The 25,705-nt window shown below is 41.4% G+C and overlaps 1 protein-coding gene across 3 annotated transcripts in view; it reads right to left on the reverse strand.

The window, feature by feature from the left end:
• YPEL2 (yippee like 2) overlaps positions 1-25,705 on the reverse strand; it is a 199,712-nt gene that overhangs the window by 131,441 nt on the left and 42,566 nt on the right. For all 3 annotated transcript variants that reach the window (XM_089676670.1, XM_089676669.1, XM_089676668.1), the window contains one exon: positions 24,091-24,397. In XM_089676670.1, the coding sequence (XP_089532796.1) occupies positions 24,091-24,207 (117 nt within the window). In that variant the 5' untranslated portion in view covers positions 24,208-24,397. The remainder of the gene's footprint in view (positions 1-24,090; positions 24,398-25,705) is intronic.

Genomic DNA, 25,705 nt, shown 5'->3' on the forward strand with positions numbered 1-25,705 from the left:
CATTTCATAACCACACAACTACCAGTTAACCACTTCAAGTCCAGACACTTTCAGCCCTTCCAGTCCAGGCCAATTTTCATCTTTCAGTACTATCACACTTTGAATGACAAATTGCACGGTCATGCAACACTGTACCCATATGAATTTTTTGAGACAGATAAAACTTTATTTTGGTGGTATTTATTCACCACTGAGATTTTTTTTTTTTTGCTATATACCGTATTTTTCGCTCCATAAGACGCACTTTTTTAAGGGGGGAAAATGTCAGTGCGTCTTATGGAGCGAATATGGAGCGGCCGGTATTTCCGGTATTTCCACAGCCACCGTGTCAGAATACCAGGCTGGCCGCTCAGCTCTGCAGTGGGACCTTACCTGTTCCTTGCTCCATCGCTGCGCAGTCTTCCTGCGCCAGCTTCTTTAGTGTGGGCTCTCGGCTTGACAGCCGGGTGCCCAGTGCGCATGCACGAGTAGCGCCGCACTTTGTGAATGGTACGGCGTCTTCTGGGACACATGACAGGTCCCAGAAAACAGCAGACCAATAACAAAGCGCAGCGCTTCTCGTGCATGCGCACTGGGCACCCGGCTGACAGCCGGGTGCCCACACTAAAGGGAGGACAACTCCGCGAAAGTGGGAGCGGGTACCTGTCAAATTCAGGTACCCACTCCCCCTCCCTCCCCAAAGGTCAGCAGTCATCTCCTGTACTGTCCGCAGTCTCTGGTCACCCCCTGTACTATGTCCGCAGTCTCTGGTCACCCCCTGTACTATGTCCGCAGTCTCTGGTCATCTCCTGTACTGTGTCCGCAGTCTCTGGTCATCCCCTGTACTGTGTCCGCAGTCTCTGGTCATCTCCTGTACTGTGTCCGCAGTCTCTGGTCATCCCCTGTACTGTGTCCGCAGTCTCTGGTCATCTCCTGTACTGCGTCCGCAATCTCTGGTCATCTCCTGTACTATGTCTGCAGTCTCTGGTCATCTCCTGTACTGTGTCCGCAGTCTCTGGTCATCTCCTGTACTGTGTCCGCAGTCTCTGGTCATCTCCTGTACTGTGTCCGCAGCAATATTTTATCTTGTTTTCTGCCTCTAAAACCTAGGTGCGTCGTATGGTCAGGTGCGTCTTATGGAGCGAAAAATACGGTAAAATGAAAAAGTCCAAAAATGTTTGAAAAAAAAAAAAAAGTGTTTTTCTTATAAAATTTTGCAAATAAATAATCTTTCTTCATGAATCTTGGCCAAAATGTATTCATCTATCTTTTTAGAAAAAAAAAAAAAAATAATAACCCAAATTAGTTTATAACAAAAAATTATAAATTTTACTTTTTTTTTTAACATACATTCACCATAGTGACACTGTACTACTTATGGGGGGTGATGAAGATTTTTTTTTTCTTTTTTTACACTGATTGCGTTACACCCATAAAGGCTGTAATTTTCTCCTTCTCTCTGGCTGCATTCCTGCAGCCATTGAGAAATATTGGTCACAGCTTGTCACATGGTACAAGGCTGTTGTGAATAGCCTCGTACCATGTGACCTCTGTGATCATTCACAGATTTCACAAGTAGTAAGCAATGATGTAATCACTGATTGGCTAATCAGTGATCACATGAATCGGGACATCACACAGAGGTCCCGTACAGCGGGCACTGATCGCGGTGCTGTGCGTTCCCAGGGAGCACACACAGGCAATGGATGCGGGGGGATGTTTAGAAACGTCCACCCGCTTCGGCAGCGCTCCCGTCCGGCCGTTTATCTACATGGGCCGGAAGGGAAGTGGTTAAAGTAGCGTAATGTTGTTATACACAAAATGGCCTGGTCATGAAGGGGATAAAATCTTCTGAAGCTCAAGTGGTTAAAGTATGACAAAAAGCCTTACATTAACAAAATAAATAAATAAATTACACACAAGTTCTCATTTATAACTCTTCTGCACTCTATCCAAAAAAAGAAGTACCACCAGTTTTGTACATAAATATTGTTTCATGTGTTATCTGAGCTATTCTATAGGATTTAGAATGTCCATATATAGGATTTCCTGGTCCAGTAAAAACAAACAAACAGTTACATATTAATCCCAGACACAGTTAAACTTTATAAACAATGCTATGTCAGCATATATTAGCTCCACATATGTCTGTAGCGGGGGAAGACTGGGTTATTCAAGCCTTTATTTTATAGTGTAAAAAAAAAAAAAAAAAAAAAAAAAAGAAGGATTGCTATGCAGTGTTCTCAAAACATCTTCTAAATTTAGATGCTGCAACGAAGAACATGCAGAACGGTTAGTGCGTCACTGCTACAGCACACGCATACAAAGCAGTGCAGTGAACAATGTAATATTTTGAAGGGCTGTTTGTATCTATTCTGCTTTTTTTCATGTGTTAGTCACTCATGTTTACTTCTGAACGTCAGTTTTCGTTATCTGCTGTACCAGTCACACTGGCTGCATGTTCAAAAATGAAACAGAAATAAAGAACCTATTCTCACAATGAATGTCAACAGTTCAGAACATACCAAGAATAAATAAAATGAGTTAGCACCAGTTACCTGTTGACATACTGTACTACTAGCCCTCATTGCTGTCATTGCTGTATGACCGAGTTTTCTTCCACTTAAAGAGCTGCAATGCTAAGAACACAGAAAGAAACCATGCCCTATGTTATTGTTTTACTCCTGAAAAGCACTGAAGCGCTCCAACTATCCACAAGAAGGAATAGAATTGAAACAACTGTGAGTGCAAACTTGGATACACACAAAATCACATACTAAAAAGCATTGAGGTGATTGAAGAAGGGGACATACCCCGAATGTTTGTCCTCAAAATCGTATGTTAGTGCAAATAAATAAAAAAAGTATCACGTCAGTACTCAATTGTTTCTGACTAAAAAGCATAAAACAAAAAAACTATTCTTAGTGGCTAGACCACAGTGGCATTTGTTACTTAACCGCTTCCATACCAGGCACTTTTACCCCCTTCCAGCCCAGGCCATTTTTCAGGTTTCAGCGCTCTCACACTGTGAATGACAATTGCGCGGTCATACAACATTGTACCCAAACTAAACTTTTAGCATTTTCTTCACACAACTAGAGCTTTCCTTTGGTGGTATTTAATCACGACTGGGATTTTTATTTTTTGCTAAATTAACAAAAAAGACCGACAATTTTGAAAAAAAAAAAAAGTTTTTATTTGTTTCTGTTATAAAAGTTTGCAAATAAATAATTGTTCTTCATAAATTTAGGCCAAGATGTATTCTACTACATGTCTTTGGTGAAAATAACCCAAATTAGGATGTATTATTTAGTTTGTAGGAAAGTATTAGAGTTCACAAACTATGGTATAGATCTGAATATTGATCAATCCTGAAGTACTGACGGCCAATCTAATTTCTTGAGGTCCAAGAATGTCAGAACAGTACAGATATCCCCCAAATGTCAGGACAGTACAGATATCCCCCAAATGACCACTTTTTGCAAAGTAGACAGTCCGACGTATTTCATAAGAGGCATGGCAAGTTTTTTGAAGTTGTAATTTTTTTGTCATAATTTTTCGGAAAATGAAAAAATTAAAAAAATTATTTTCACTATTTTTTTTTACATACTGTCACCAGTGCAGTACAGCGTCATCATATAACTGGCATGGTGGTGATCAGGGACACTGACTGGTGGCAGTATGAAAAAAAAAAAAAAAATTTATGATTTTTTTACATTTTTTTTTAGTTTTAATTTTGTATTAAATTTTCTTTGTTTTAAGATTTTTTTTTCATATTTCACTATGACCAAAATAGTACAGTGTTACCATAGTAACATTGTACTACTTTGGGGAAGTGATCAGTATTTTTTTTTTTACACAATTTGCTTACAGCAAAGACTGACTTTGCTATAAGCAAGCATTCACCTGAATGACATGGATTCATTCAGGGGTTTTTTTTGTGCTTAGCTGTGATTTGGCCACGGTCAAATCACATGACACAGCTAGGCTGTGATTGGCCCAGCTTGTGCATGTGATCTCTGTGACCATTCACAGCTAGACACACTAGTATACAATGGATGGCATGAAAGGAAGTCATCCATTGTATACAACGGTCATGTGACCTGCTGTGATTGGTCACAGCAGGTCACATGGTACTGGAAACGGGGCCGGTACACAGATCTGTCATTGGCTGTGTCTGAGATACAAGGCCGGTGATAGATCACGCCGCAGAGCGGCCCTGTGGGCAGGCGCACTGTGCATGCCTGAAAGGACGCCATATGGCGTCCACCCAGAGGGATGAGGTGTTTTTCCGGCCACCTTTGTGCTATTGGCTGGGTGGGGACTGGTTAAAGAGGAACATACAGTGCATCTGAGCACCACAAACCAAAAACACTATTTAATTCATTTATTTTATTCAAAGCAAACTCACCCATCCATCCATGCCTCCATGCTTTATTTTGCTAAGAAATCATTTTGAAAAATATCCCCTAGCTATCCTGGCATAAGGGCAGATGTTTCATGTATCATTTACTTCCTGGAATCCATCTGCCCTTAGCTCAGGAATACAGGGTGTGCTTAGCTCAGCAAACCTCTTCTCCCCCCTGAAGACTCCTGGGATGTATGACATCATTTGCCTAGGCATGGAAACCAGGAAGTAACTGAAGAAATGTAAAGAAAAAAAAGAAGTTTGAAACAGATAAATATGATATACTATCCTATCTATTTTCTAATGCTATCAACATAAGGATTACCAATAATCAATGTTGATTGAGAAAGTGAAGTTCTGCTTCATGGGTCCTTTCACACGGGTGTTAAAGTGTTTCTAAAGGCTACTTTTTAAAGAAAAACATGTCTATACTTACCTTCTGTGTGCAGTGGTTTTGCACAGAGCAGCCTAGATCCCCCCCCCCCCCCCCGCAGACTCTCCGGTCACCCTCCCTCCAGTCCGGTGCCTCCGCAACAAGCAGCTTGCTATGGGGGCACCTGCTGCTCCGTGTGTCCATTCACCCAAGCCTTTAGAACCATTTTAAATCTAGATCTGTCTGTCAGTTTTTCAGATGGATCCAGGATAAATCACAATGTATGTCTATGAGTGGACAGATGTAAACAGATGATCATCTGTTCACATCGGTCTACATTCATGTCCGTTCAGGTCCATTTTTTGTTTATACTTTGATTCAGTATGAAGAAACTAATCATAATTAACAAGTTATTTTATTTCTTAGCAAAAATGTAACTAACTGCATGCCGCCCCAATGAAAAAGACCTTAAAGCCCATGTTAAGGCAAACACACACACTTATTTAATTTGAAGTGTCCTTTGTGATGGTTATCATAGTTGAAATAGCCTCGTACACACAATGAGAATATTGGACGAATGATCTACCACCATAGCATAAAACCATTTATTTAAAAAGTATAAAAACAAAATCAGTACACTCACATATTTCAAATATATTCTCAACACTAAAGGATCAAGTACCTATAACTTTAACCACTTCAAGTCCGGACACTTTTACCCCCTTCCTGTCCAGGCCAATTTTCAGCTTTCAGTGCTATCACACTTTGAATGACAATTGCGCGGTCATGCAACACTGTACCCATGTGCATTTTTTAGCATTTTTTGAGACAGATAAAACTTTATTTTGGTGGTATTTATTCCCACAGGGATTTTTTTTTTTGCTATATAAATGAAAAAGTCCAAAAAATTTTTTTTTCTTATAGAATTTTGCAAATAAATAATCTTTCTTCATATATCTTGGACAAATTGTATTCAGTTATCTTTTTAGTAAACAAAAAAACAAAAACCAATTAGTTTATAGCCAAAAATTATAATGTTTCTACGGTTTTTTTTAATTTTTATGATTTTTTTTTAATATATTATTTGTTATGGATTTTTGGGGGGTTTATTTAACATACTGTTACCCTAGCAGTACAGTGTCACCACTGTACTACTTGTGGGGGGTGATGAAGATTTTTTTTTTTTTTACACTAATTGCTTTTATACCCATAAAGGCTGTAAAAGCAATCATTTCTCCTTCTCTCTGGCTGCATTCCTGCAGCCATTGATAAATGCTGTGAGAGCAGTGATTGGTCACAGCTTGTCACAAGGTACAAAGCTGTTGTGAATATCTTTTACACCATGTGACCTTTGTGATTATTCACAGATTTCACTAGTGACATCTGGCTTACTACTATTCATGTGATCACTGATTGGCCAATCAGTGATCACATTATCGGGACCTCACACAGAGGTCCTCTACAGTGATCGGTACAGGACACAGCAGGCACCAGAACGCGGTGCCGCGCGCTCCCAGGGAGCGCGCACAGGCTGTAAATGCAGGCGCCATTTATGCATGGCAACTTGCTCCTGCACTGCTCACATCCAGTTGTTTATGTACATGGGCCAGACTGGAAGTGGTAAGCTGAGCCGTCCCCAGTTGTGAGTCCTGGCTGTGAGTGGGCACACTGTACGGGATAATGTCATATCCAAGCATCTAAGATTTCCTGTCTGCTTGGGATCCCTTTTTCAGATTTTCATTGTACTAGGACCCTCATTGATGGCAACAAGAAACACAACCTTGTGAGTGAGTGGAATATCCCCAAATGGTTCAAAAGGCGGTTTTTGAAAAAGAAAACTTAAAGAACCAAATTCAGATCCCATGAAGTAATGGGGGGACTCATAGGGGGAGCCACATGACAGATAACCAGGACAAAAGTCCTTAAACGGTATTAAACCCAGAACCAAAAATGTATTATATTGCAGTTTACCAGTCATTAAATGTGGTAGCTGTATCAGGTTTTCCTTTCTTTGGCTTTTCCCCTCTGTTTTCAGCTGTTGATATGGCCAGTAACATACCTCCAGTATTAGGGAGACACCACTCTGGATGAATGAGCACTGGGGGCACAGCACACACAGCAGCATTGTCAGTCTGGGGGCAGTGGAGTGTTAAATGCATTAGCAGATTTGAATACAAATAATAAATTGAAGACAAATTTCAGCTAACACTTTATAATCAGTTGCAGAAAACAGATTTTTCCTTTTGGGATAAAGGTTTTACATGAATAATTAAAAGCTGATCATTTTAATCACCCCCTGCCAGTGGTATGTGGATGGTCTCATCCATGATACATTCTACTGGAGAGCTTCAGTTTCTGAAAAAGAGCAGAGCTGGTGGGCAAATCACCAGATAATAGAAGAAAAAAAAAAAAAAGGAAACAAATACAGTCATCACATCTAAGAATTGGTAAGCTGCAATATAATAAAGCTTTGGTTATGGGTGTGATACTGCTTTAATTAGAGTGAGCTGCCACTAGCAGATGAGGATTTGGCCACTGGCAGGCTGTATTTATGTCCATAGTGTCCCACTTCTAAAGGTGGCGCTATAACCCGGTGGTCAAGATCCAAAGATCTCTACTGTATCCTTGAAAGAACAGAAGAGAACTATGCATGGTATTCAATCTTGAATGCAATCCAATAGCTAGGGTATATAGTCAAAAGACACTTTTGGATAAAGTGCGATGTTGGCAGGGCATTCCCTCTAAACAATTTTTTAGCAAAGCCAGATTTTACTAATCTCTTACAAGGTTTACTAATCTAAAACAGAAAAAGTCTGGAAAGCGAGAGCTTGCATTAAGTATAAAAGGAATTATTTATATGAACATTCTAGTGCCAAGTATTGAGAAAGAGTCAGGAAATAACCCATGAGTGGTTATGAAACTTAATCATTTGTTCTTGCTTGATTTACTTGGGCACATAAAACAATGTTTAAACAGTTTTTGAAAGCTATAATTTAACGGGTGCCCGTTCTCCTTTGATATGATGATGCTTCTCCATGTTTTCTGCAGACGCACATGTTCATGGGGTTGTTATGGCAACCATAGAAATTAGTTGCTCAAGTATGAGCTAAGCAAATGCTAATGTTAGGAACCCGGTGAATGATTAACTTTATAAAAGGCTTATATAGAATATCAAGATGTTTATGGTTTCTCTGCATGCTTGGATATTGACAAGGAGCATTCATATATGCTCATCACAAATGTGGAATTATTATTATTATTATATTATTATGCAGGATTTATACAGCGCCAACAGTTTGCTCATCGCTTTACAATATAAAGGGAGATAATACAGCAACGATACAGTTCAATACAAGAGGGTCAGGAGGGCCCTGCTCCTTGGAGCTTACAATCTAAGAGGGAGGGGCTGGTGGTACAAAAGGTGATAACTGTGGGGGATGAACTGATATAAGGAATAGCCTCAAGCTTAGAAGTGCTGCACTGTGGCTGTATTTCACTGTTCATCTTATCTCAGCGCAATCCATGGTACAGTTAAAGTGTACAGTATGTAATGGAAAAGTTTTGCTTGCACTGTCTAAATGACAGATGGCCATTAGATGGGTAATGTACAAATCTCTTCATAAAACACCACCGTATAAAAAAAAGAGTATGAAAAGATTTCATGAAAAATAGATTACAGGGCCATTAAGTAGTATGGATTATTCTTAGAGAATAAGGATATCGAATAAAAGTCACTTTAACTTTACAACAGGAACTGTTGTGCCCAGAAAGAAATGCTGTAGGTTCCCATTGAAGACATCTGTACAGATATATGGCCTCGAAAAAGTCTTTGCCCCTTGTCTAAATTTTTTCTTTTTCTTGAAGATTTGTCACACTTAAATAATTCAGATCAACAAATTGTAAAAAATAAAACAAATTGTAATATTGCATAAAGATAACCCAAGTAAATACAAAATGCAGTTTTTAAAATGACGATTTCATTTAAGGGAAAAAAGCTGTCTAAACCTGTCTGGCCCTATGTGAAAAAGTAATTCCCCCCCCTTGTTAAATCATGAACGAACGGACATTAACCACGTTTGCATTTTTTTTTTAATGCGGAGTTAAATTTCACTTGCCTCACCGCGGCCTGATTACTGCCTGTAGACCTGTTGAATCACGAAATCACTTAAATAGAAGCTGTCTGACAAAGTGAAGCATGCTATACAGATCTAAAAAAGCAACACATCAGGTTTTGGAGTGGCCTAGTCAAAGTCCGGACTTAAATACGATGGAGATGCTGTGGCATGACCTTAAGCAAGCTGGTCATGCTCGAAAACCCTCCAATGTGGCTAAATTAAAACAGATCTGCAAAGAAGAGTGGGGCAAAATTCCTCCACAGAAATGTGAAAGACTCATTGCCAGTTATCACAAATGTTTAATTGCAGTTGCTGCTGCCAAGGGTGGCACAACCAGTTATTAGGTTTAGGGGGCAATTACTTTTTCACATAGGGTCAGGCAGGTTTGGGGAGTTTTTTGTATTTACTCTGGTTATTTTTATGTAATATTAGAATTTGTTAGTGATCTGAATCATTTAGGCATGACAAATATACGCACACACAAAATCAGGAAGGGGCAAATACTTTTTCATAGCACTACAGATCTACAGAGGCTGCCATTGTTCATCTCATCTCTCAGTTCCTTGGCAATAATGCTGATCCCACTGGTTTCTGAATTACTGACCTGGACTTCACGCAGCATTGAAAAAAGTACTGTAGCTCCTAATTTTAAGAGACATAGATTTACCAGCTCATGGGGTCCAGTGCTGTCTCCTGAGAACCCAAAGTCTTCAGTGCTATCTTTGGTCCCATGCTGCCATTTTGAATTTGGGAGCCCCCTACTGTGCATACCCTAAAAACAGAGGAGTTCTGGGGCCTGGTACATGGCCTCCTGGAACATGTGATGTCTATCCCAGCAGGCTGCAGGTGTGGTGGGGTGGTCTGAGGCGAAGAATAAAGAACTGAGCAAGTACCTACTAGAAAAAGGTACTTGCTACTCCCAAAAAATCCAAATGTGTAATAGGGATGGGGATGGGATTAGGTTTATTTAACATAATAATATATGGGAGTGAAGGTCTGTTTTAGGTTGCTGTATGCTTTTCCAGGTCATGGACTTAAAGAACTGAAATTAGACAGCTAGCATTTCTTTAAGAGGTAAAATCTGTGAAGTGTAGCAGATGCACCATTTTTGGCACTGGTTCCTCAGGTTTGTGCACTGCCCTTAATAGCCAGATAAACAGCCTACCACTGTCACTGTACCAATTAATGTTCCTTTGCTTTAGGGTCTTCAAACTTGCTAAACAAAGGGTCAGTGCACTCTAGGGGGGCTGGACTGTGGCTAGTGGGAGTAGAAAATTCCCCAGCATCAGAGGGAATGGCCATTGTCCCAGGCTTGGTAGTCAGTAAGAGTAAAAGATTATATTGTGCCTGTGGTCAGTAGGAGGAAGAGAGAGGAATCGCACCCCATCGTTGGTATCTGGGAGGAATGGTGCCTCATTGTTGGTGTAAGTGGGAGGAAACTCCATTCTCCTCTATGGGTAGTCAGATGTAAACGGACATGCGTCCATTTATACCCGGCTACCTCTGATCCAGCAAAAACAAACAGAAGGGAATCTTTTCCCCTCTCTCTGGCCAGATTGGAGAGCAGTCGGGTGTAAACAGACACAAATCTGTTTACATCCGACTACCCATAGAGGAGAACGGACTGTGTTCATGTCTGTTGTGCATAAGCAGAGTGGGCACAGACCTATCATCCCGCTCTACTCAGCTCAGCATGGGATCAGCAGATGGATCCCCTGCTGAGCAAAACCGGATCTGGCCCATGTGAAAGAGGCCTTAGAATTGCCTTGTCTGAGCTGTACCACATAGACATGGTATGCAACCAACTGCAACAGTGGGATACAGCTGTCAAAGACTGTTAACTGTTATATGTTCAGACAACAAAACCTACTAAAACATTCTTGTGTAGTAATACGGTTTTAAAAATTGCAGGAAAGCTTAGGAAAATTATAGACTACTATGCTTGTACAACTACAAATGGAAGGATCCTTCTCTCTTCTGTAAAAGAGGTTCCATCCACAGCAATTTGTAAAATGTTCGCCAACTAAAATGACATCTTTCTACAAATCAGTAACTCATATTTTCCAGAGCCTAGACATTATTTGGCCCAAGTCAAACTTTCCATGCTTTTTTATCCACATCTCCTGGCTCTGTTGTACATTTCATTTCAGCTCTATTTTTAGCTTTTATAAACGAAGCCTGCACAAGAGATTTTATTGCAGTAAGGACTGCAGAGGCAAAAAAACACATCCTGGGAAGGGGAGTCTTCATGTACAGAGCAAAGCTCATAAAACACAGTTATGTCTGTATTCTGTCCCCCTCAGCTACCAGCTACCCATAAAGACTCAACTTAAACCTTTATTATCTACATAAAGCCTGCAGGCCAGATGTGGCTGTTCACATTTCCCCACAGCCATAAACTCAATATTGAGATATTCCAAAGAAATACAACACAATACTTGACATATTTCAGAATTGGCAAGATACAGACAGTGGCTACTTTTATTTCTTAAGACTCCAAGGTGTACTGAAAAGGTTTGACTTCTATGAAGGCATTGATCAGTGTCTGGCCATACCTACTGATGCTCTCTTCTGTAGCCTGGAAGCCCTGAATCCCAGGCCAATGTAATATGCAACAATCATTAAATCCTGGTAGTGTCATTTGCTCACCTCCTGCACATTCCTACTGGCCCACGACTATGATTTGCAGTCTACAGGCCAACAAGAACATGTCTGAGGTAGAAGAGCAGGTTCAACAATCAACACCATTGAGTGGCGTAGAACCATGTAGACTAGACTGACCTGGGATTCAGGGGTTTTGGAAGAGCACACACACATTTCATTATTTACTGTGTGATTGATATATATATATATATATATATATATATATATATATATAATTTTTTTTTTTTAAAGGTACTGCTAGGTGCCCTTTCAGGCTTGGGGCCTGTTCAGAACCCTTTTGGCAGTGCAGCAAAAGGAGTAAAGCAATTCCATTGTAGGCCTTGTTTTCTATGGCTTTAGCATCTAGGAAAGCAGTGTGCGCCTCAAGTTTTTGCTTAGCATTTGTAAAGGTTTGAGCAGCTTTGGTGAAGACTATAAATGACCATTAAGCTTCAGTTTGGGAATCATAAACATGGATCTTAAAAAGACCCTGTTATCAAACCATTTATTTGAAGGAAAAATATAACCAAAGCTATTTTGGCCCTACTTCACCTATAGATCACAGGAGTGCACTTCATTCTGAACTACTGTGACCCGTTTTCAGCCAACAGCAGGCTAAACCTCGCTGTCGGCTGATGTCACTCAACCCAGGCTCTGGAAAGATCCTGACTTTAATGTCAGGATCTACCCAGATGCCTGGGCCTGCAGTTGGCTCACCCACCGCCGACTGCCTGAGCCAGCCACTCCCTCCCCTCCACAGCCCGATGCTCCAGTGAGCTCAGGAGGGGCAGAGCAGAAAGCCGGTGATTCCCTGTATACTGAATACTAGTACCTCAGCGATCAGTGGTCTTTGATCAGTTCTCAGTGTAGAGACGGTAGGGGACCGGCTGCAGCTGAATCAGTGCTGCAGCCATCTAGGTGAGTATAATTGTTTATTTTTTTCTATCCCTGAACTTCTCTTTTAAAGAAAAATATTCCCAGGTCTTGTACATTTAGGGATGTAGGTGTGGAACGTAAAAGGCCCTATCCTTTGGTAGAGCGATCAGCCCCATAGACTCTGACATGATGCCTGCAGTGGAGCTGGATGCTGCACCTGTCCCTCCTGGGCGCATTGAGATGCCAAGAGAGATGCACTGCAGTGACGCGGGTTGCGCGCATGCATATAGGAGGGGTGGTTATGGCTGAATTAATTCATACTTCAGAAGTGGGCACAGGGGAAAGGCACTACTAACCTACTTTTCTGTACCAGCCCAGTGGCTGGAGAATCTACATGACAGCAATGGCAGTGCAAGTATGTCGGTCAGGACCGCAGCAGTATAGAGTGGAAAATCTGCCTGGGATCTGGATTTTTGCCAAAACAAATGTCAGTATAAGCTGTGAATTTTCCCAGTTTCTTAACAGTGAGACACAAGATCTATAGAACTTTCACTAGTAATCATTGAGTTAAAACACATCAGAGACACCATTCCTTAGTGGAATGTCAGACTACTTAAGAAACTTGATACTTGAAATGGACTGCAAAAGTTCTCAGCTGCAAAACTAGTGCAGTCATCTAGTGTTCAAAGCAAGCTCAGTGCTGCAAGCTAGTTTTGCTCAGGGGACAGGCAATATTGCTAAGACAGCTGAAATTGTGAAGAGGCTTATCTCTTTATAGGAAGGTATAGACTCACGCACTAAAACAAGTTAGTACTGGCTTTTTATGACACAGCCTTACTTTGTAAAGCATCAGACATATTGAGGTTGATTTACTAAAGGTAATTAGGCTCTCCATTTTGCAAGAGAATTTTCTCTAGAGCAGGGGACTCCAAATTTTATAAACAAAAGACCAGTTTACTGTCCTTCAGATTCTCTGGGGGCCGGAATGTGGCCAAATATTTTGGCATCAATGGAAGTACACAATGCTTCATTATTGGTATTAGTGGGAGGAATAGTGCCAATTGTTGGTATAAGGGGAAGAAATAGTGCCCTATAATTGGTCCCAATGGGAGGAATGTGCTCCATTGTTGGTGTCAGTCTCAGGAATAGTCCCTGGTATTAGGAGGAGGACAAGTGCCAATCATTGATATCAGGAGAAGTAATAGTGAACCATTACTGATGTCAGTAGAAGGAATGGAAACCCACTGTTTGTGTCCAAGGGCCAGATAAAGCAAGCAAAGGGCCGCATCTGGCCTCTGGGCCACAATTTGGAGATCACTGCTCTAGAGCTTAGTGAATTGTGGTGATACCCAACCTCATGCAAAGAAAATGCAAAAAAAATAAAAACGCTCTGCATTTTTTGCTTGCAGATGATAGACGTCTACAGAGCTTCACCTCATTCACTAAGCTCTGGGGCAAATTTCCTTGTAAAGTGAATAGCCTAGTTGCCTTGATCTCTCAGGTTATGTGCATGCATGTTCATGTATAAAAGAATGTATTCTTATCTTTGTCAGGTGATACCTGTACTCCCCTTGAAAATGCTTATCTTCCTATATCCCCAAAAGGCCGGTGTCACTTTTGTTTGGGCATCAGCAAAGCTCAACCTGGCCATAATCTGGCCCATAGAAGATACAATCATGCAAATCCTGATGCCTAGGCTACTGCAGCCTTTTTATTCTGCATAGATTTGCCCGTCATCTTTTCACTTGCAAAATTATAGTAACAGACGAAGTGATGAAAGAGAGAGAAAAAAAAAAAGACTGAAGAAATGCTTCCTCTTGTCTGCAGCAGACTGATGATCTATCTCAAGCAAACCTTGAAAAGTCTGTGCTCAGGAATCAACACATAGTTGGAGCTCAAGGCTAGTTTAAATACAAAAAAGTACAGTATTTCTTTAACCGCTTTCCAACCACCCTATAGCAGAACTACTGCTACAGGGCTGTGCAAAATCACGTATATATATATATATATATATATATATATATATATATATATACACATACATATACGAGATTTTGCATTTCCAGGTAGGGGGCGCCGCCATTGATGGCTACAGCTGTCGATCACTAGGTCCTGGCCGGAGATTCCCCTCCGGCACCCAGCGATCACTGAAGAACACTTACAGCGGAGAGGTCTGTATGTAAACAATACAGATCTCTCCCCTGTCAGCAACAGCATGCTGCTTTGTATTGCTCTGCATAGTAGAGCAATACAAAGCAGCATGCTTACATAATAAAACAGCATACAGCACACAGTTAACCCTTTGATCAACCCTTTTTGCCCCAAATTTATGATGAAATTTTATTTTTTTACATTTTTTTTACTGGATATGTTGTATAGTAAAAAATCAAAAATATAGTTTTTTTAAAAAAATGAATCGTTCTTTATTTGTTTATAGCGCAAAAAAACAAAACAAAAAAAAAAAAACCGCAGAGGCGATCAAATACCACCAAAATAAAGCTCCATTTGTTGGGGGGGGAAAAAAAAAAAAAAAAAAAAAAAAAAAAAAAAGAGGACATAAATTTCATCTGGGTGCAGCGTTGCATGACCGCGCAATTGGCAGTCAAAATAATGCAGTGCCTTATCGCAAAAAATGCCTCTGGAGGGCAAGTTGTTAATATCATACTGTTGATCATATGCAACTCTCCCAAATGGAATAGCACACAAATGTCACTGTACACAAAACTTTAAGCAATCTAGGGTTACAAGACCTGCAAAGACTAGCTGTAACAGACCTTATTTACTGTAAATTGGCTTTTTCCTTACAAATACATTATAGGCAAATGTTTCCTTGCTCAGAAATGTGCATAGCATTATCATGCAGATAAATATATGCTGCACTCAGGCATGACAATTTTGCATTTTAACTGACTCCATAGATATACAGCCTACATATTGAGTGGCTCTAACTTCCATCCCAGCATTTATCTTGAGCAAGCTTCCCATTTGCTTGCCAAGTCCTTGTGGATGTTGATTCCTTTTTGATTTTTTTGAAAGGCTTTGAATCCCAATAAATGAAGGTCATGTGTCATATTCTCAGGATCAAAACACCACCCTCTATAGTTCTTAAAGAGGGAGCCTGCACAGAGCTTGAGGCAAAATTTGAGCCATTCCCAATATTGTCCTTACATTTACGGCAGTTATACTGGCAGCACATTTACACAGTGGAATTGATTGCATAATTATAGCAGGATGACCCTCCCAATAAACCCAAGCTTGAGGAACTACAGAACAGAGGTAGGTAGAATCTGCAGGTATATTTGTCACAATCATTGCAGCAGGTAAAAGTGACCTGGAGGATGTTTTTCTCATCAACAAGAGTACAGTTTTACATTAAATAAATGTAACAAATTCATGTTGTTAATACTACGAGGCAGTATCAAAAGATTTCAAGACAAGCTTTGTAACACTCCAACAGATGGCAGCACAAGGTTGCATGCACAGTCACAGGGAGCATCAAGCTTCATAAGTCAGGGTGCCAAAAGACATTCACGTTTGCTCTTTGTTCTAACACGCTGTCCATGATGAAACAGCAGACGTGGTAACGCATGTGGTCAGAATAGCACCAGCTGCACAGCTCCCAATGTACACAGGACAATGTCTTTTGGCACACAGACTTGAACAACAGTATTGTCAATCTGGGGAAAGGGTAGTGTTAGCTGGAGTTTGGCTTAAATTTGGCAGTCAAGTTCATCTAATATATGCTAATCTTGAGGGTTAGGGATTGATGTGAATGTACAATATATATGTAAAGCGCTACGTAAATGGACGGCGCTATATAAAGTACCTGAAATAAATAAATAAAGCTGGCCATATGTCAGGCCTTGATATTTCCACTCGCCAGCTCGCATTGGCGAGTGGACTGGTGGTGGGGGCAAGTGTGTCCCCAGGGCCATCTTGCTGAGCAGGCTCAGAACTCAGGGCTGGATCTGTTATTTGCACTGGGAGCCGTCAGGCTACTCAATAGTTCGGCAAAGTGAAAGCAAAGGAAGAAGTGTGTGCTGTGCTCTCTGTCCCCCCCTAGAGCGCAGTATCCGGCTCTGTGAGTGAAGGTAACAAACTACTGCAACTTTTTATAGGGTGTGTGTGTGCGTGTATGTATGTACGTACATGTATCTGTGTGTGTGTGTCTTTGTATGCATGTATATGTGTCTGTGTGTGTGTATCTGTACATGTGTCTGCGTGTATGTACATGTATGGGTGTGTGTACATGTGTCTGTACATGTGTGTGTATGTATATGTGTCTGTGCTTGTGTATTTCTGTGTATGCACAGGTATGTATGTGTATGTACATGTATGTGCATCTGTACATGTGTACGTGTGTGTATACATGTGTCTGTATGTGTGTGTGTGTGTGTGTGTGTGTGTGTGTATGTACGTACATGTCTGTGTGTGTGTACAGGTGTCTCTGTGTGTGTGCGTGTGTATGTGTATGTACATGTGTCTTTATGTAAACCTACATGTATGGGTGGTTTGGTCAGGTTCAGAATTATGTGGTTATTATGGGTGGTAGTGTATGGGGCATTTGAGGTATTGCTGGGTTGGATAGTAGGTAGGATATGCTTGGTAGAGTTATGGTTTTGTGAGTGAAAGATTATGGGGGGGGGGTTAAGGTTGTATGCGGTACATGGTCTAAGTATGATGGAGTGTTTAGGGGGACATTGGAGGCCCTGATGTAATGTGGGTAACATTTAACAGTGTCATTTCATGAAATAATTTATGAGGGTGTGTTTGGGGGCAGAATTAGGGGTGTAGCAGGGTAAGGGTTGGGTGGGGCAACTGGTGGCGAGTAACTGAAGCCCTGGCTAGTAGCTCAAGACTTGAAATATTAAGCCCTGCCATATGTTATACATTTTTCTTATTCAATTTCCTTTAGGCTATGACCTTCAACTATGTAGTGCAAGGGCCTGACTGACTGCATACAAATGAAAAGTATTTAGGTTTAACCTTTTCAGAGTTTCTGCTACACATAGGGATTGATTTATTAAAGGCAATTAGACTGTACACTATACAAGGTGCAGTTGCTTGGTAAATCTAAAGGAAAATTGTATAAGAAAATTGTATACATTATGGTCAGCCTAACGCCTAACGTTACAGCAACTTTTTTTTTTTGGTTTCTGTTTGGGATAAAGGATTTATATAAAATTAATAAAGCCAACCATTGTAAGCATGTCTGCCAGTGGTAAACATAGGTTTGTCACAACCCTCTAACTGCCACTTTTGCTGGACAGCTTCATCTGTCGAAGAAGGAAAATAGCAGACTTAGTGATCAGATCATCAGGTGAAAATAAGAGAGAGAAAAAAAAAAGGCTAACAAAGAAAACAATGCAGATACCGCATCTAAGAAATGGTAAGCTGCAATATTTTATTATTAATTTTTTTTAATTTTGGGGGTTTAATATTGCTTGAAATATTTGACACCTTAACATTGGCAGTGTTTGCACATACCAATGTTTACTTTGTCAGTCGTGAACCAAACAACATTGGTTCTATTTCCAAACATTGTGCTCTCTCGTTCTCGAATGCCATATAAAAACTTGTAAGTCACTAATGTACACATTGTTTTGACATTGCATGCTACTACATAAAAAAAAGTGAGATACTGTACAGTTTGAATCCTGAACGCCAACATTATTTTCAGTCTTTTGGAGGGCCATATTTGCGATGTTTATGTAAAAGGAATAGTTCTAGGACCCCCATACAGCTCCAACTTAGAAATGATAAGTCATGTAAACCTCCCACCAAAAAGACAAAATATGTATTATAGGACTCATTTCTATACAGGGTCAGTGTAATAACAGGCTTTGTAAATCTGTTCTTTCAATAGGCAACAAGCTGCAACTGAACAAAATGTAAATAGCGATTTGAGGATGGATTACAGAAAGGACACCGGAACATCGCCAAGATACGCTCCTTCCTTACCCCAGACACCACTAAACTACTCGTACACTCCCTGATTATCTCACGCCTTGACTACTGCAACTCCCTCCTCACCGGCCTACCCCAGTGCAAACTCTCCCCGCTTCAGATCATCCTGAACTCAGCTGCCAGACTCATCCACCTCACCAGCCGCTCCACCTCTGCCACCCCCCTCTGCCTCTCCCTCCACTGGCTCCCATTGCCCAACGCATTAAATTCAAATTGCTCACCCTGACCTATAAGGCCATTCACAAGACTGCCCCTAACTACCTCACCGACCTGATTCCCAGGTACCACCCTACCCGTACCCTTCACTCTTCACAGGACCTCCTTCTATCTTGCTCCCTGGTCTCCTCCTCCCACGCACGACTGCAAGACTTCTCCAGGTCCTCCCCCATCCTCTGGAACTCACTACCCCAATCCACCAGACTGTCACCTTCCCTCCTCACCTTCAGGCGCTCCCTGAAAACCCACCTCTTCAGGGAAGCCTACCCCACCCTCACCTAACAGCCGCTGCCCTTCCCTCCTCCTACCACTCCATCCCCCACAGTCATTTCCTCCTGTACCACTACCCCCTCCCTCCTAGATTGTAAGTTCGAAAGAGTAGGGCCCTCTTACCCCTCGTGTGCTGTTTGATGTTACTGTACTGTTTCATGTATTGTCCCCCCCTCTATTGTACAGCGCTGAGCAAACCCTTTGGCGCTATATAAACTAGATAAATAAATAAATAATAAATAAAATAACTTACAATTCCCAAAATTCCACACTGATGAATATATTCAGAAAGGCAAACTTTCTTTAAAAAAAAATCTGAACACCGGAACAGTGGTGGGAACCAGGTCAAAAACAAAAACCAACTTTGAATCACAGTAAAGCTACCTGTTACTTTTCAGAGTTTCTGCTACACATAGGGGTTGATTTACTAAAGGCAAATAGACTGTACACCATACAAGGTGCAGTTGCATTTTGCAGGTGTAATTGCTCCAGAGCTTTGTAAATGAGATAACTATCCAGGAATACCCAATCACGTGCAGCGAAGATTGGAAAAAAAAGTACTTTTGCTTGCACATGATTGGATCATGGAAGTCTGAAGAGCCTCTGCTCATTTATTAAGCTCTGGAGCAACTGGAGTGCAACTGCACTCTGAAAAGTGCACAGTCTATTTGCGTTTAGTAAATCGACCCCAAACACTTTGTATATTTATATTTGTTTTCTAAGTAAGAATTAGTGTGAAAGTTATTGTATTTTTATCTGTATGGTTTAAGGTCATCTTTTAGTAAAAGGAACACTATGGCTTGGCTTTGATTCAAAGTTGGCTTTTATTCTAGACCTGGTGCCCACCACTGTTTTGAGTTACAATGGTATTAAAATGGTTCTAAAAGGCAGAAGGGTTGTTTTTTTTTTACCCTAGTGCATTCTCTGCATTAAGGCAAGAAACCTGATCAGCTCCCCCAGCCCCCCTTAAAGTGACACTAAAGCTTTGCTGTTTTTTGTTTTTTCAATAACAAACATGTCTATACCTACCTGCTCTGTGAAGTGGTTTTGCACAGAGCAGCCCTGATCCTTTTCTTTTTGGGTCCTCACCAGTGCTCCTGGCTCCTCCCCCTCGAGCAGTGCCCCCATGGAAAGTGGCTTGCCCTGGGGGCACCGCTGCATGCTCATCCCTGAGCTGCTGCTCTATGCGTCCATAAGACACAGAGCTGTAGCCGCGCACCCCCAACCCCCCAGCTCTCCCCCCATTGGCTCACTGGCTGTGATCGACAGCCAATTGTCTCAGCCAATGAGAGTCCCCAGACAGCAGAGGCTGTCGAGAATGCCGCTGGATCAGAGGGGGCTCATGTAAGGACTGGGGGGCTGGGGGGGACCTCTGCACACCAAAGGTTTTTACCTTCATGCATAGAATACATGATGGTAAAAAACTCTGAGCCTTTAGACAACTTTAAATACTTACCTGAGCCCGATCTCGATCCAGCGCTGTCCCCATCTGCAGCTGCTCTTCTCCCCTCTCCTTCTCTTCTCACATGAAATGAGCCATTGGCTCCAGCTGTTGTCAATCAAATCCAGTGAGGAGAGAGCGGAGACAGGTCAGAGCTGCACTATGTGTGTCAATATGTGTTTCCCACCTAAGCACTGAGCTCTCATTAATGCACCCATAGCAAGCGGCAGCTTTCTCTGGCAGCAGCTAAACAAGACATGCATGTAAATTGGAATTAATATATAGGATGACATACAGTGGGGCAAAAAAGTATTTAGTCAGCCACCAATTGTGCAAGTTCTCCCACTTAAAAAGATGAGAGAGGCCTGTAATTGTCATCATAGGTAGACCTCAACTATGAGAGACAAAATGAGAAAACAAATCCAGACAATCACATTGGCTGATTTGGAAAGAATTTATTTGCAAATTATGGTGGAAAAAAAAATATTTGGTCACCTACAAACAAGCAAGATTTCTGGCTCTCACAGACCTGTACCTTCTTCTTTAAGAGGCTCCTCTGTCCTGCACTCATTACCTGTATCAATGTCACCTGTTTGAACTTGTTATCAGTATAAAAGACACCTGTCCACAACCTCAAACAGTCACACTCCAAACTCCACTATGGTGAAGACCAAAGAGCTGTCAAAGGACACCAGAAACGAAAATTGTAGACCTGCACCAGGCTGGGAAGACCGAATCTGCAATAGGCAAGCAGCTTGGTGTGAACAAATCAACTGTGGGAGCAATAATTAGAAAATGGAAGACATACAAGACCACTGATAATCTCCCTCGATCTGGGGCTCCACGCAAGATCTCACCCCGTGGGGTCAAAATGATCACAAGAACGGTGAGCAAAAATCCGAGGACCCCACGGGGGGACCTAGTGAATGACCTGCAGAGAGCTGGAACCAACGTAACAAAGACTACCATCAGTAACACACTACGCCGCCAGGGACTCAGATCCTGCAGTGCCAGACGTGTCCCCCTGCTTAAGTCAGTACATGTCCGGGCCCGTCTGAAGTTTGCTAGAGAGCATTTGGATGATCCAGAAGAGGATTGGGAGAATGTCATATGGTCAGATGAAACCAAAATAGAACTATTTTGTAGAAACACAACTCGTCGTGTTTGGGAGAGAAAGAATGCTGAGTTGCATCCAAAGAACACCATACCTACTGTGAAGCATGGGGGTGGCAACATCATGCTGTGGGGCGGTTTCTCCGCAAAGGGACCAGGACGACTGATCCATGTACAGGACAGAATGAATGGGGCCATGTATCGTGAGATTTTGAGTGCAAACCTCCTTCCATCAGCAAGGGCATTGAAGATGAAACGTGGTTGGGTCTTCCAACATGACAATGATCCCAAACATACCGCCCGGGCAACAAAGGAGTGGCTTCGTAAGAAGCATTTCAAGGTCCTGGAGTGGCCTAGCCAGTCTCCAGATCTCAACCCCCAGGAAAACCTGTGTTGCCCAGCGATAGCCCCAAAACATCACTGCTCTAGAGGAGATCTGCATGGAGGAATGGGCCAACATACCAGCAACAGTGTGTGCCAACCTTGTGAAGACTTACAGGAAACGTTTGACCTCTGTCATTGCCAACAAAGGATATATAACAAAGTATTGAGATGAACTTTTCATATTGACCAAATACTTATTTTCCACCATAATTTGCAAATAAATTCTTTCCAAATCAGCCAATGTGATTGTCTGGATTTTTTTTTCTCATTTTGTCTCTCATAGTTGAGGTCTACCTATGATGCCAATTGCAGGCCTCTCTCATCTTTTTAAGTGGGAGAACTTGCACAATTGGTGGCTGACTAAATACTTTTTTGCCCCACTGTATCAGCTGTTCTTTTTTCAGCCTCTACTACCTCATTCAACCATCGGATACGTTCATACACAATGCACTACATGTTATTTTGGGTTACTTGTTATACAGTTCCCAGAAGTGATATTCCCAATGACTGAACATACAGTGCCTTGAAGTCCAATTGAATCATGAAAGTAGCTACCACCCAACTGTGCAGTCCATCCACTGTGTTGAGGAATCAAAATCAAATATTGGTGAAGTGCTTCCAATATGACATAAATCAAATATCATAAAACTTCATACCATAACCCTTTAAAACGTAAATGTATTTTTTGGGATATTATGTGATAGACCAAAACACAGTGGCACATTAATTGTGAAGTGGAAGGAAAATTATAAATGGCTTTCAAAATTTTTTACAAATAAATATCTGAAAAGCACAGAGTGCATTTGTATTCAGCCCCCTTTACTCTTATACCCCTAACTAAAATCTGGTGAAACCAACTGCCTTCAGAGGTCACCTAATTGGTAAATAGAGTCCACCTGTGTGTAATATAATCTCAGCATAAATACAGCTGTTCTGTGAAGCCCTTAGGAGGAACACACCAGACAGGTCAGGGATAATGTCGTGGAGAAGTTTAAAAGCAGGGTTAGGATATAGAAAAATATCCCAAGCTTTGAACATCTGACAGAGCACTGTTCAATCCATCATCCGAAAAGGGAAAGAGTATGGCACAACTGTAAACCTACCAAGACATGGCCGTCCACCTAAACTGACAGGCTGGGCAAGGAGAACATTAATCAAAGAAGCCAAGAGACCCATGACCCATGGTAACTCTGGAGGAGCTGCAGAGATCCACAGCTCAGGTGAGAGAATCTGTCCACAGGACAACTATTTGTTGTGCACTCCACAAATCTAGCCTTTATGGAAGAGTGGCAAAGCCATTGTTGAAAAAAAGCCATAAGAAGTCCTATTTGCAGTTTGCGAGAAGCCATGTGGGAGACACAGCTAACATGTGGAAGAAGGTGCTCTGGTCAGATGAGACCACAATTGAACAATTTGGCCTAAAAGCAAAAATGCTATATGTGGCGGAAAACTAACACTGCACATCACCCTGAACACACCATCCCCACCGTGAAACATGGTGGTGGCAGCATCATGTTGTGGTGATGCTTTTCTTCAGCAGGGACAGAGAAGCTGGTCAGAGTTGATGGGAAGATGGATGGAGGCAAATACAGGGCATTTTAGATGAAAACCTGTTAGAGCCTGCAAAAGACTTGAGACTGGGGTGGAGGTTCACTTTCCAGCAAAACAATGACCCTAAACCTACAGCCAGAGCTACAATTAAATTGTTTAGATCAAAGCATATTCATGTGTTAGAATGATCCAGTCCAGACCTAAATCCAACTGAGAATCTGTGGCAACACTTGAAAATTGTTGCTCACAGATGCTCTCCATCCAATCTGACAGAGCTTTAGCTATTTTGTAAAGAAGAATGGACAAAAATGTCACTCTCTAGATGTGAAAAGCTGGTAGAGACATCTCCAAAAAGACTTGCAGCTGTAATTGCAGCGAAAGGTGGTTCTACAAAGTATTGACTCCGGGGGGCTGAATACAAATGTACGTCACATTCTCTAGATATTTGTTTGTAAAAAAGGTTGAAAACCATTTATCATTTTCCTTCCACATCACAATTATGTTGGTCTATCACATAAAAATCCTAATAAAATACATTTACGTTTTTGGTTGTAACATGACGAAATGTGGAGAATTTCAAGGCGTATAAATACTTTTTCAAGGCACTGTATAAAATTAAATTAAAGGTGTTCAACTTTCTGCTTAAAGTGATCCTAACCAAACCTCCTAATTTCTCTATAAGCATCTAGGAATACAAACAACATAGGAGGGAACAATAGTTTTAGCTTTGAAGTTGAAAAGCAAGGCATCCTACCTTTGAAATAAGCTCATCGTGATTTGCAAGATGAGCTCTGCAATGGATGCAACTGTATGTTCTATGGCAAGAGGGCAGGTATGCCTGAAATGTTTTGGACCTTGTCATTTTCACCATTGGGGCCACTGAGCGCTGAGTAAATTCTGGAGTGGCCCACGAGGCGCTACCGCAGGAAGGGTCGCACGGGAAACACCGGAACACGCAGGTAAAGGCCGTGGTTTGGCAGGTTACGGGTGTGGGGGCAGGCTCCACACACTGAAGAATATACTAATGTTGGATACAGTGCCTCCAGATCCAGTGCAATCACCTGAAAAAAAAAGAGGAAAATGGATTTTAGAAAAAATATTCAACTGAGGGTATCAAAGCATCATTTGTGGGACTACAATATTTTATCACAAGTTGTCAGTCTACTGCAGGGTTTCTCAACCAGAATTCCTCCAGGAAGTTGTTAGGGGTTCCTTGAGCAATGAGTAATTTCTGCCACTGACACCAATGATCTCTTTAGCCATCTGTAAGGGGGTGATTCTTCCCAATGACCACAAGTGTCAACAGCATTCTTCCCACTGAACTTTACACTAATGTATCATGAATTGTAGATATAGTAATATTTAGCAGGGGTTCCCTGAGACCGGAAAGTTATTTCAAGGGTTCCTCTGTGTTGAAAAGGTTGAGAAAAGCTGGTCATATATACATTACTGACAAATACTACAGAGACAAATGTACAATTCACATGTGCACCTGGCTCAGTGGAGTTTATATTCTAATGACACCACCACAATCTTGAAAACACAAAGGCTTATCTCATAGCTATATTAAAGCAAAAACCCAGGGGGTGACAGTGTAGTGTAAAAGGGTCAACAATAGGGACGTCAAGCAAATGATGTGTGGGAATTACATGTAGCATACGGGGGTGCATGGTATTGTGTGCCAATATTGGGGTTCATGATGGTATGCGGAGTACGTTGGAGTTGATGGTGTGTTAGGGTGAATGGTAGACTGCCTCCTCTGTACACTCTGCTTATATGAAATTCTCCACAGGCTGCTTCAATCTGTATAATAAACACTACACAACATACACATACACCATCATTAATCACTAATCAAGGCAGCAATATTTATTAATAGACAGAAGTTATTTGTATCAATAGGCACACTTTGGCTAATGAAAATAATTTACTTCTATTTTTGAATGTGCAACAAAAATGTGAGCCTGGGTTCACATATATGCAGGCCTGGATGCAGTGCAATTTTAAAGGCCGTTACGGTGCAATTTTGTACTTGCCGTTCAAGTGCGATTTCAATGAAAATTGTTAAAGTGTATCAGATTGGAAATCGCACCCACCCCACACTGAAAAAAAATTAAAAAATAAAATAAATTCGCACAGCGTCCTTTTTAAAATCACACTGGGGCCGTCCCGCATAAATATGAACAGGCTCCGCATAAAAGTGTTTCATTTTACATGTCATGTGCATCGGTGTGGTTCAAAATACATCCGAATTCACATATACGTGAACTGAGGCTAAGAGTTCTGAGAAAATATATGCAAATGCAGAAAGCACATACAGGCTTTATACAGTGGACCAAGACTGGCGGCCTATCGCTACAAGCTAACAA

The sequence above is a fragment of the Staurois parvus genome, unplaced genomic scaffold (genome assembly GCF_062004578.1).
Source record: "Staurois parvus isolate SC_StPar_1 unplaced genomic scaffold, SC_StPar_1.0 ptg000172l, whole genome shotgun sequence".
NCBI classification, from domain to species: domain Eukaryota; kingdom Metazoa; phylum Chordata; class Amphibia; order Anura; family Ranidae; genus Staurois; species Staurois parvus.